The 13,691-nt window shown below is 37.0% G+C and overlaps 1 protein-coding gene across 4 annotated transcripts in view; it reads right to left on the bottom strand.

Moving 5' to 3' along the window:
* The window catches only part of TAF15 (TAF15 RNA polymerase II, TATA box binding protein (TBP)-associated factor, 68kDa), a 38,090-nt gene that overhangs the window by 24,118 nt on the left and 281 nt on the right, over nucleotides 1-13,691 (bottom strand). For all 4 annotated transcript variants that reach the window (XM_014534760.1, XM_014534761.1, XM_014534763.1 and 1 more), the window contains exons 2-5: nucleotides 4,648-4,687; nucleotides 3,167-3,218; nucleotides 2,996-3,080; nucleotides 2,809-2,911 (exon numbers count right to left, since the gene is read on the bottom strand). In XM_014534760.1, the coding sequence (XP_014390246.1) occupies nucleotides 2,809-2,911; nucleotides 2,996-3,080; nucleotides 3,167-3,218; nucleotides 4,648-4,687 (280 nt within the window). The remainder of the gene's footprint in view (nucleotides 1-2,808; nucleotides 2,912-2,995; nucleotides 3,081-3,166; nucleotides 3,219-4,647; nucleotides 4,688-13,691) is intronic.

Here is a 13,691-nt window from a genome sequence, read left to right as displayed (position 1 = left end):
AGAAACATTAATGATAAGAGAGAATCACTGATCAGCTGTTTCCTGCACACCTCCTACTCAGGATCAAGCCAGCAACCTGGGCATGTGCCCTAACTGGGAATGGAACCGTGACCTCCTGGTTCACAGGTTGACACTCAACCACTGAGCCACACTGGCAGGGCAGGACTACTTTTTATAATTATCTTTAGAACCTACAGTACATTCTCTTTATTTTATTTTAAAAATGTATATTTACTTAGAAGCATTCAGAATGTCAATAAAACAGCTGCAACATTTTTTGCAATTAGAGTGGTATAGTCAGTAACAGAACAATTATTTCGTATAAGCTGCATCAGACAACTGAAGATGAAAAAACTACCATCCCTATATACGTGCTGTGCACCAACAAGAACCTGCTTTAAATTGCCATACGAATATACAATTCCCATACTATACCAGGAAAGTTAGTGGCTACTGAAAATATCCGTAGGACAGGGATATCTGAAGACATTTGGTAGTGTGTTAACTATAGAAAAAGAGACACTGTACAGCTTAAAAATAAATCTTACACAGCTTACATTTCAAATTTTTTCTTTAAAAGGAATTAGTTGTGTACAGGGGGGGTTAAATGGTTTTATAGACAAGAAAAAAACTGCACTAAACCCAACTTATTCATCATCACATTCTTCTTCATCTTAAGAGTACATTTTTTTTAAATATATTTTATTGATATTTTACAGCGAGGAAGGGAGAGGGATAAGAGTTAGAAACATCAATGAGAGAGGAACATCGATCAGCTGCCTCCTGCATCCCCCCCCCTGGGGATATGCCCGCAACCAAGGTACATGCCCTTGACTGGAATCGAACCCGGGACCCTTCGGTCCGCAGGCCGATGCTCTATCCACTGAGCCAAACTGGTCAGGGCAAGAGTACATTCTTTTAAATACCTTCAATGATAATATATTTTAGAAAACAGGTATGCATTCAGATATTTATAGTCTGCTGAGTGAAAAGAGAATTCGCTTTGTGATGCCATTTTTTATATCTGAAAAGAAGTCTAACTACCAAATAATAACATTGCTTTCTTATTATCTCTGGCAATTCAAAAAGGAAATTCTAAGTATGTTCTTTGCAATATGACTATTAATCACCTGCCTTAGGATGGGGATGTTGAAAGGAACACTTACTTGGATTTGAGTTCTAATATTCACTTTTTTAAAAGGTCTCATAAGTTAATAGCCACATCTTATTCTGCATCCGATGATCAGAACAATCAGTATGTTTCCCAACTTCCTACTCAAAACGTATCATATTAATGGTCAGAACCCTAGCACTTCACTTTTTAAATAGTTGCGTTTGATCTCTAGTCAGTGCGCATACAAGAAGCAACTAATCCTATATAATAAAGAGCTAATATGCTAATTAGACTGAACAGCAGAACGACCCGTCCTTCAGGACAAGCTTCCTGACGAATCCACGGCTGCGAAGGCCGAGCCCCTTGCATGCATTTTGTGCATTGGGCCTCTAGTAAATACATGAATAAGTGGAACAACAAATCAATGTTTCTCTCTCTCTCCCGTCCTCTAAAATCAATTTTTAAAATATTTTTAATTGGTTGTGAACCGAAATCTAACATTTCTCTTTGGTCTACTTTTACATGTGACACTTCCAAAAATGTATCCTTATAAAAGGGTTCTTCTTAAGTTTAAAACTTACTAGTAGGGTTTGAAGAGTTCTTCCTTCCAATGTAGCATGCTTTCTGGATATTAGCCCCTACATTTGTACTCACTCTCTACTTTTCAAAGCACTCTTATTAAACTGATAGTTTGACCTCACAAATCTTTCCCCATTGCTTCTATTTGAATTTCACTTAGAATAATTTTCTTTGCTGCAAGAGAAAATACTAGTGACTTCAGTTTTTCCTTCATTTTTTTAGCTGTATAACCTGACAAACTATGTGATCTGAACAGCTTTTCTTTAATTTTATAAAGTGGAGATAATTACTGGTACTATCTTATACTGGTGTTCAAGGATCAATCAAATTAGAGAATACAAAAGCATTTCACAAAATGTAAAGAACAATTTAAAAAAGCAAATCACTATTATTAAAATTAATAATAAGTACAGACTCCTCAAATCTGAAAGTTAAAAAAACAACAACAATAAGCTCCTACTGGTATGGCTCAGTTGGTTGAGCATCATCACCTCATGTACTGAGAGTCTCAGGTTCAATTTCCAGTCAGAGCATATACCCAGATTTCAAGCTTGATCCCCAGTAGGGAGCATGCAAAAGACAGCCAATCAATGTTTCTCTCTCTCTCTCCCCAAAAAACAATAAAAACATATTTTTTAAAAACCACAACTATAAAACCAATAAACTTGCTGGCAAATATTCACATACTTATATTAATAAAATATATTTTAGGGTATCTAAACAGGTCTTGACACTTTTTAAAATATTTTTGTCCCTCAAAAAATGATACATTAAAAATAGTTAAAAAATAAAATAGAAATAAAAGTAAGCATTGAAAAGTCTTTTATAGGTAAGTTTTTATTTAATCTCAGGCATAAAGGAGAGGTCAAGTTTTTCTTTCATGTGCATTCATTTACAGCTAAATAATCATTTTACAAATAACACATCATAAGTATTAAATGACAATGCTGACAATTTCCACACTCTTCATAACAATAACACTGTGAAATTCATACTCCATCAAAACATTTCTGAAAAAAATGTTTAGTTAGGAGTATATTGCTGAAACCTGTTTAATATGCAAAGTATTATTTCCACTGCCCAACACAATCTCAGTACTTTTACTGTTTCCTTACCCTCCTGATGATTCCGTGTTTTGCTGTCCCTGGTTATTATAAGATTGCTGGCCATATGAGCTCTGTTTTTGATTTTCATAACCACCGTAGGATTGTGAGTAACCTAAAGATTGGATGGATATACCACTTAGTAAAGGTTCTGATTTTTTTAATTTGTAAAGTAGCAAATTTAACAAACCAGTCCAACCTGATTGGCTTTGTCCATAATTGGAGTAGCCGCCATAGTTCTGTCCGTATGAGGAATCAGTAGTTTGCCCATAACCAGAATAGCTCTGAAATTTAGGTAAATACAAGTTTCATCACCTACTTAAGATAAAAATAACTATTTATAAAGAACACAATTTGTATCTTAACCTACTTGTGGTGCTTGTCCATAACCTTGATTGCCTTGATTTCCATAGGAAGAATAACTGTAAAAAAAAAAAAAAGAATGTACTACTTGAAAGAAATTTGCTAACATTGGCACTAGCAAATTTAACAGCTTGAAGAACCCTATCCTCATTTTCAAAAATAAGCTTCTTTTCTGAGAAACTGTCAATCTGCCCGTCTCTTGAGTGTAAACTGAAAGGTGATGATCAAAGACTGCTAAAGACATAAATGAAGTCATTCCCAGACCTTTTGGATGCCAAACAAACACCAAAAGTTTTCCTTTGATAATCCCCCACAATTAAACAAAACTTCACCAGAGCTGGAAAATCTCTTCACCAGAGAATTATGCTTGGAACGTGGGGAAGGAGGGACAATAAGGCAGCAAAACCCATAACAAATATCTGACAGAGAAAAATGATGATTGTCAGTGCTTTAATCAATTTATTATGTTTTGACAGATCAATTTCTTCCTACTATTTGCCTTAAATCTGCCTTTCATTTCCTAGAAAAGGCACAGGGCGGCACTAAAAGTTTAATTTTCGTGCCGTGGTAATTAGAATTATGTGCATCTTCAGAATATTATCATAAAATAAGATTATTTTGTATCCCCAGTGTCAAAACACAGCCTGGAATACAATTTGACTGAATAAATGTAACTTCCTCAGATTTGAAGAAGTGTCTTTAATTTTGCCTAACAAGTTTTAAGAAGTCAAAAACAAACTTTCTAACTATACGCCAAAGAAAACTAAAACATTTACAAAAAATCTTACCATTTTAGAGCTTTCAAGTGCTAACAAAATTTAAGTTTGAGAAATCTATTTCATTGAATAAACATTTGCTAGCTGCCTACTATGAGATTAGCACTATCCTATGAGAATAAAAAATTAAATCAGTTTTCATGAACCGATATCTGAGATGCTATCCTGAGTATCTCACAGTGAACTGCAAAACATTTATCGTATAAGTTGAAGGCTGTATTTCTAGTAAGCATGAGAACTCTACTACATGTAAACATTCACATAAAAATATACTTTTTATTGTGAGCATGATAAGTCTTTAAAAAATGCTAACCATTTCTATTATAGTGCTTCTAGAAAATCTGTTCCAAATGAACATATTACATACAATAAAATATGAAATGCTTTTTCTAAGAACCTATTATAGTTCATTGCTTAAATCCTTTTAATAACTGTTTCTTTTTTAAATTTTCCAAAGAAAACAATCTTTACAATAACTGTAAGGTTTGTTTTAATCTCCAGGAGGCATCTATATTCACTGACTCAAAGTCTTTTAAAAAGGGAGGAAATGTTTCACAGCACCTATTTACAAAGGCTGACTCTTTTCCCTTGCAGAGCTCATATTTAACTCTTAAGACATCCAAATACCAAATCTCAAGTGGGAAGACCTGACTAAATTCATCTTTTTTTCAGTTCTACTCTTTCATGGTATTAAAATGTATGTATACTTTACCTTTGCTGCTCACCCCCAGACTGACCGTAACTTCCAGAATCTAAAACACATAAAAAGAATTTTAAATCTGATTTTAAATTATGCTTCCCTCAAAGGCTGGTTTTAGACCTTATAGAATAATGTGATAAGAAAATGTCATATAAAGAAACTACAGAAAGAAAAAACAAAGTTAAAAATATTGTGCAAGGAGAAATCTGTACAAATAGTATTTGCTGTTTATAGTACCTATACCTTTGAAAACAACTACTACACAAACGTGTCCCAATGGTCACAAGGACCAAGTGATCAAATGTGAAATGATCAGTGAAAAATCCATCCTTTTAACAAAAACTCAAAAGCTCAAGCTATATTACCTTTATATACAAAAAGACATCTTAAAACTAACCAGGACCAAAAAGGGGGAAGACACTCTGACAAGATAAATGCCAGGATTACATTTACTTCCATATCCTTCTCAGCCCAACATCTTTACCATTCCCTTGTACTGGATTGCCTTGGCTGTCAGCAGCAACAAAAACATCTGTGAAGACTTGGTAAAAGCAGCTATTAGTTGTTTAAATATAACTTTACCAAGCTTTCAAGGTCTTAGCCAATTGATATAGCAACTCAGCAACACCTACTTCAAGCTTCCTTTTTGGCAATAAAATCTACCAAGAAAGGCATGAATTGAGTAATATATGTCAAAAAAAGAAAAATATTTTCTCAATACTTCAAAATGTATGCTTTATCAAAAACTTTTTAATAGGCTCTATCCTTCAGGCTCCTACTTAGAGTCAAATGATTGACCTAAGTTTATTAATGATGAATAAGAGCAATATACTATATGATGTCTAACCACTATACTGTACACCAGAAACTAATACGAAAGGATGCTGAATGTAAACGGTAATTAAAATATAAATGTTTTAAGAGTATTATATGAAATACTTTCAAGCAAAAAATGACACTCATAGTCAAACTGCTGACCATTAGACCCAACCTCACCCAATTTGAAACAACCATTTGTTGTTGGACAGTTCTGAAAACCAACCAAAAATTAAATCAGTGACTTTTTCATTCAACTCATATAAAGTTACAGTATGAAAACATTATTATACAATAAAAGTATATTATGCTAATTAGACCAGACGTCCTTCTGGATGTCCTTAGGGACAACCTTCCAGACGAAGCCAGGGCTGCAGGGGAAGCCCAGGTCCCAGGTGCAGGAGGGAAGGCGGTGCCAGCAGCCGGGGGAAGGAAGGCCTACTCTTGCACAAATTTCATGCATGGGCCTCTATAGTTACTAAGTGGGTGACATCAAATTTGGCTCTTTCCTAAGTTCTCCAATCAGACTGAAATTATTTTTTAAGCCTTAATTATAAGAATATTGAATGCAATCCTGACACAAACTACTTCTATCAATGTGAAAGACATAAAGCTACTTGAGATAAAAAAGAAAAAACTCCATCACTGCCATGCCCATGGTAGTAAATGACTAAATTTATAGCTAAGCAAGTAAGAAAAACATGAAAAGGATAAAGACACTAACTGGACCATAGCGATTAGATGTATCTATCAAATGAGGGGCAAACTTAGCTTTAATCAAATAAGAAACGGAAAAGAATTATTGGGGGGCAGGATAGGTGTAATGTGAATAAAATTTAAGATACTTTAGGGATGCATGATGGTCAAACTATATCCAAAAGTATGAATGTGATTTCTCTGTGACAAGAGTGGAGTCTAGGATCTCAGTATACAGTGGGGCCTTGACTTACGAGTGTCCCGACTAACGAGTTTTTCGAGATACCAGCCGTCTCTTGGCCGATTTTTTTCGGGTTACGAGCCAGCTTCAGATACCCACCGCTAGCTGGCGCAGCGAACGTCACAGTGAACGCCACAACATCAGCCCAGCATCACGTGTCTCACTTATTCACTTTCAGTTACGAGCTCCGTCACTACGAATTAAACTCTTAAGTCAAGGCCCCACTGTATATCCCTTTGATTCAGGCAAAATTATGGAAGTGCACAACACATAGGTCATGTGTACCTAGCTCAAATCTAGTATTGAGTCCTTAACTGTAACCCAGTCACTTCAGCCCTGTGAAATTGTCTTCAGCTAGCTGACTTTAAAACTGCAGAAGATATAAAAATAAACATATTGACCAATAAGTCTGACCCTTAGTATAAATACTTGAGTCTGATACAGATGGTTATATTCATCAGAGAAAATCAGTTTATAATTATTTAGGGCATTTCAAACAACTGCTCATTACAAGTAGACACCTGGGCCTTGTGTCTGGATCCATAAATTATTTGTAAGTGCTTTTACTTCCAAGTGTATAGGGTTTGATTCTCTTTGTCTTTGTCTTCTAATTATATTCCATTGCAGTAAGAAAAGGTATTTTCTATATGATTCCTGGTATTTGTTAGGATTTGCTGTTTTGTTGCTTTTCCTCCTTGAAAAAAAAAATACTTTACTTGCATAAATATCCCTATGTGCTTGAAAAGAACTGTGTATTTCTGTTAAATGAATTCCCTAAGTCTATAAGATGATGCTTATTAGTTCTATCATTCATATTCTTACTAATGTTTGGTCTGCCCAACCTATTAATTACAGAGACGCATGTTTAAAAACTCTATTTGACTACCTTTTTTTTTTGGCTTTCATATTTTGAGGCTATAATTAATGTTAGGCACATAAAAGTATCGTTTTATATCTTCCTGGTGAATTTCCTTTTAACATTCATTACATAAAAACTATCATTTAAAATGTCCACACATTATTCTGCTGGTAACATAATCTCCCTTTTGTTTTTTTCCTGCTGAATCTTTTTCAATCTCTATACTTTCAATATTTCTTATATTTTAGGCATATTTCTGAACAGCCCATTTAGATAATTTTATTCCAATGTGAAAATCTTTGTCTTTAAATTGTCTCTGTACTTTTACTATTGTTACTTTTCTTATTTCTACCCACTAATATTGGACTTTCTACTTACCAGGGTTGGTGTTTTTATTCCTTTTAAACTCCTTTCCTGCCTTCTATTGAATGTTTACATTTTCCTTTTACTACTTTATAAGTGATACATTCAATTTGTTTTAATAAGTCACCATTCATAATTATGTTCAATTTTAACATGTATTCTTGGCAAAGTTCAAAATGATCTTCAACCTCCGTTAGAATATAAGAATCTTAATAACATGCCAATCAGCCTTCAACTATTATTTTGCCCCACTTTTTCCCCATCCTTTTGCTGCCACGTTCTTAAAATCTCTAAATGTAATCATTTTCATCTTCAATAATTTGTTGTTTACTGTTTGCTTCCGCCACATTATTTATTTTGCATTCTACTCCTCCATTCCAGATTTAACACATTTTATTAGTTCTGTAAGCCAAGATATGAAAGTGGCAGTCTTAGTCTTATTTTGGTAAAAATTTCAAAATCAATGGTTATTTTCCCTCTAAATTCCAAGGATTTCAAGATTTTCCAGCTTAAACTTTTAAGTCTCTCAATCTAACCAGTTTTCTATTCCCTCTAATAGGTTTGTTATTGGTATTTCAATCTGCAGTTTTACATGTGTATCTAGCTATGACTTTTGTTTGAAACCATTACCTAATTTTTAAAAAATCATCAGTTTTGTAAAATTATCAACCATCTTTTAATTCTTCCATTTTCTCCTCAAATTTCTATTCAATGTATGACAGGACTCCTCAATCTACTTGACATGTTTCTTATCTTTCATTTTTCATCTCTATATCCTTCCTGAATTGAATTCTGGGTAAATTATATCACATCTTCCCCTTCACTATTTCTTCTACTAGGTCTATCTACAATTCAATTTATCCTTTTTTCCCATTTCTAGAAGTTGTACTTGGTTCTTTTTCAAATCTATATTTGGTTTTTCATAGTATCTCGGTCTTAGGGTTGATTCCTTCTTTTAGGTTTTTAATAAAAACATATTATATGTATTCCCTTTCAGATTACCTATTAGGGGTTCTAATCCCATTTGTCACTAACACTCATTTTGATAAATTGTTTATCCTAGAGTTCTGCAATTTTCTTACTGTGAACTTATCTTTTCTAAGGCATGTTTTTTCTATAAGATGTCTTGTGACCTAGGGTGTGAAATTTCCTCCAGGAAAGGTTTTTCACTTGTTTCTACAGTCAAACCTCATTTCTGGGACATCTCCCATCTCAAACAATTCAGTACTCAACCAAATTGTTCACAGAAAAAATGTGGAACCAAATTTTGTTTTCTCAACTAGTCAACCCTTTCATACTGATACCTCAGCATGACAAAAAGCAGCTCTCAGACAACAAAGGAGATAATGCTTTTGTTGCTGGGAAAATCATAAAACATAAAGTCATCAAGAGCACTGCTGCTGCCCAGCTGGTATGGCTCAGTGGTTAAGCATCAATCTATAAACCAGGAGTTCACAATTCATTTCCCAGTTAAGGCACATGCCCAGGGTTGAGGGCTCAGTCCCCAGTAGGGGACATGCTGAAGGCAGACTATCAGTGATTCTCATCATCGATGTTTCTATCTCTCCCTCTCTCTTCCTCTCTGAAATCAATAAAAAAAAAATTTTTTTTTTTAAAGAGTGCCAATGTTACTAAGGGTGTGAAAGAAACAATGACCACAGGCAATTGAAAAGGTAGAAAAACTATTGTGTTGCCTTGGATAAAAGAAAAGCAGTTAGCCAGCCAGTGACAGCATTTCAGAGGCAGCAATATGTGGAACAGCAACGATGCTGCATGCTGACCTGAGAGACACCCCTAGAATGAATATTAAAAGTGATTCCTTTAAGGCTGGTAGGGGGTGATTCGGTAAATTTAAGAAAAAAGGCCCAGCCAGTGTGGTTCAATGGTTGAGCATCTACCTATGGACCAAGAGGTCACCATTCGATTCCCAGCCAGGGCGGGTTGTAGGCTGGATCCCCAGTGTGGAGCACGCGAGAGGCAGCCAATCAAGGATTCTCTCCATCATTGATGTTTCTATCTCTCTCCCTATCCCTTCCTCTCTGAAATCAATAAAAAAAGGGAAAAAAAGAAGTTGCTTGGCCACTGTGCTCAGTTGTTAGAGCATACCTCGGCTGCAGGTTCACACCCCGCCCCCAGAAGGCACATGGATGTTTCTCTCCCCACCCCCTCCCTTTCTCCCTTCTACTCTCCCTGAAAAGCAATGGAAAAAATCCTTAGATGAGGATTAAAAAATAAAGTATTTATAGATTAAACAGTACATTCATTAGACATGTACAGTATATAAGGCTAAACAGGGAGTCATTTGGGAGTCTGGAATGAATTAATTCAATTTACATTAGAGTGGAACCTCGTTTCTTGAATGTCTCCCATCTTGAACAATTCACTCCTCAGCTGACAACTCTTTCATGCTGATACCTGTACAATCAGTCATGCATCTCTCAGCTGACAAAGGAAGGAGAGAATGCGGAAATACGAGTCAGTTTACCACTGCTGAAATCTCAATATTTTGCTGTGAATATTTTTTCTTTTTAAATGTATTTTATTGATTTTTCACAGAGAGGAATGGAGAAGGAGAGCTAGAAACATCAATCAGCTGCCTCCTGCACACCCTCCACCTGGGATGTGCCCCCAACCAAGGTACATGCCCTTGGCCGGAATCGAACCTGGGACCTTTCAGTCCACAGGCCGACACTCTATCCACTGAGCCAAACCGGTTAGGGCTTGCTGTGAATATTTTCATGTTTTTTTGCTTTTGTTGCTGCTTATAATAAACTTTTTATTTTTTATGTCTTTATTGATTTCAGAGAGGAGGGGAGAGGGAGAGAAAGAAACATCAACGATGAGAGAGAATCCTTGATCGGCTGCCTCCTGCACACCCCACACTGGGGATTGAGCCCACAACCCTGGCATGTGCCCCGACCCAGAATCAAACCATGACCTCCTGATTCATAGGTCGATTGATGCTCAACAACTAAGCCACACTGGTCGGGCAATTTTTCATTATTTTACTGTACATTTCTTTCCTTTTTGTTAAATTTTCATTTACATTTGATGTCCTTTTTGTTTTTAAACTGTTTATAGTAACAGTACAATAGACATGTACTAATATATAAGAAAGGTTAAAACAGGGAATCATTTCGGCACCTGGAACTAATTAATTCAATTTGCATTACATATTTCTAAAGGGAAAAAAATGATTTGGTTCTCGAACAAATCGCTTCTCGAACAGCCTTCCAGAATGAATTAAGTTTGAGAACTGAGGTTCCACTGTACCAGGAGCCCCAAGGTTATTACCAACCCAGAACCACTTTTTATCTTGATTTCCTTGTTTAAGGTTCTTGGGCCCCATAACTAGCCTAAATATACATCCAAATTGTATGAAGCACAGGTTCCAGTTTACGAATTCTCAGAACTTTTTCACTCAGGTCCAGGCATTCTTGTTATCTCTTATGCTGGTAGGTCAAAGTTTTTTCCAGTTCATTCTTTCACCAAAGGTACAGTCCTTCAAACAGCCAAGTCTTATGTAAGGGTCTTAGTTCCCATTACCTAGCTCTAATGGTCTCAAGGCTTCATCTCCTGTCCAGTTTTAGTTACTTGGGCAATGAAATCATTTCTAAATGATGAGATCCATACACTCCTCTCCAGGGCAACCACCAAGTTAGCATAATAGTTTTTACTTCGCTTACAGTAGCTGGGGGAACTGTGCCCCTTTTTTGTCAGTTCTTATACTTTTAGGTGTCTATAGAGGATTTTCAAGTTATCTTGGTCTGCTATATTGCCAAAATGAGCACTTGACCTTTAATTTTTAATATATGTATAACTGATATTAGATTTGTAATTTTAACTTGAAAGATGTTAGGTAATTCACATTTGTAAACAGTATTTGAATGTCTGAGAGCCTGACAATATTTATAATTTTGATTTACTGGTTACACAAGTGTTTATATTTTGTTAGGCTTTATAAGTTTACACTGTCAGGCATCCTGTGTGGTTGAGTCAACTTGATAGATTAAACTTATACGTGTAGTTTGGAATGTTTAAAGGACTTAACTAAACCTAGTGCCATTAGTTGTTTAGGGGAGTTTACTATTAAGTTTATTAACAATATTCATCAAAGAACAAGTCAAAAGCATTAGCCCTATTTCTTACAAAGTCAAAAGTATTATTTTATACACATTATAATTATGTGATGCTAAGTAGAACTTAAAGATTCTAGCTCAGGGGTGGGCAAACTTTTTAACTTGAGGGCCACAATGGGTTCTTAAACTAGACCGGAGGGCCGGAACAAAAGCATGGATGGAGTGTTTGTGTGAACGAATATAAATTCAAAGTAAACATCATTACATAAAGGGTACGGTTTTTTTTTTTTAGTTTTATTCATTTCAAATGGGCCGCATCCGGCCCGCGGGCAGTAGTTTGCCCACGGCTGTTCTACCTTAACTGATTTAGATGTGAGCAATCTTAAAATCATTTTCACATGTGAAAACCAATCTTGATGTTAAAAAAAAACTGAAAATACAAAGTGACAAAAATCTGGTGTCTTGGTAATTTGAAGATTAGTACTAATGTAAACCAGCTCACACACTTGACACACTGAAAATCTTGGATTTTACAAATGGTAAACCTCTAAAATTTGATTTTCCATAAAAGCTATCTACTGCTATAAAATTAAGGCGTCATTTTATACCAACAATTATGTTAAAAATCAAGACAGGCCAAGTTTTTAATGAGCACTGTTTCCACTGAAAGCTGGTGAATTTCTCCATGAGGACTGGAGAATATTTCTTTTTAACCGTGGATGGATGGGTCACATACCCTCCTGAGGGTATGCTTCTATGTACTTCTGTGGAGCTTTACCAGACTTCATCCCAAACTATGCACCTGGTAAGACGTACCAGCGTCCACTTTAGGGTAAGGACTGATTTCTTGTTTGAGCAAGGATTACATAGAAACTGAAAGGAGATCAAAAGAAGCCCCCTTCCCCAGAAGATAAATAGTACGGCTTCCTGACATCAATGTTAACCTAAGGAATGTTTGTCATCTTCCTCTCCAACCATTTCTCCTTAGCCTACTGCTTCCTTTTTACCACATGGCCAGCCTCCTGCAACACTGGATGACTGGGGGTGTGGTTTTCGGGTTTGAATACCAACAGGTTCTCCCTTACCAAAAAAATGGAAAAGACTGTCACCAGTCATTTTCATCCCAGCTATTCGACCTTAAGAAAATGTTCTGCTTTTGCACCTGAAAGGTGGTACCTTACTCTCACGATGGTTTCTAGCAAGTGGGTAGCTGGGTCTCTGCAGCCTGTGAGGCACCCAATGACCGAGGGAGGAGGGCCTTGCGGGGTCAGCTGGGACCCCTACCTCAAGAGAACACCCATGTTCCAGACTTCATATTCTGGGTTAGGAGGCCCTAGATTGGCTGTCCTGAAGGGACCACGGCCTCTTTTTCTCTTCTACACAACAGGGGGGGGCTGCTATCAATTTAAGTGCTTCGTGGAAGGCTGTCTTTCTTCGGTCTATGTTTGCCTGTCGAGAATAGGAAAGGCTCACTTTCGAGTCTTGCAAGAGACTTTAAAAAAATAAAAATGAACAGGGGAGAAGACAGACAAGGGTGAAAAGGAAGCTGAATCTCTTACAAACAACCTCTGCTGGAATTCGACTCGTGACGACAGAGGGAATGACGACAAATAGGATTTCGTGGAATGCAACGTCCTTTTGAAAGGGCTCCCCGGGCGCCAAGGCCCCCACCTGATGAATGGGTGAGTCAGGAGGCCCAGCTCCACTTGGTGATTGGGTAAACTGAGGTACGGGGCGGGAAGGCGGCTGGCCCGAGGCCTCGCAGAAAGATCCGAGGCGGCGCGGAGAACCAGAAGCACCGATTCTCACGCTGATGCTTTACTCACGGGTTCCCTCCGCCCCTGTGATGGCGTAGACGGCCTCCGCCCCCCACGACTCACACACCCTCCCCCGGGAACGGCACGTCGCCTCAGGTTCCAAGGACAGAGCCAAAAGACAGGGGCCCGCAGCGCTCCCGCCGGGATCTGCAGACGGGGAGCGTTGGGAGCGTGCGTCCCTCCAG

Source organism: Myotis brandtii, unplaced genomic scaffold (assembly GCF_000412655.1).
Source record: "Myotis brandtii unplaced genomic scaffold, ASM41265v1 scaffold1327, whole genome shotgun sequence".
Classification (NCBI taxonomy): Eukaryota; Metazoa; Chordata; class Mammalia; order Chiroptera; family Vespertilionidae; genus Myotis; species Myotis brandtii.
Note: the sequence above shows the minus strand (reverse complement) of the source record. Positions and strands in the feature narration are given on the sequence as shown.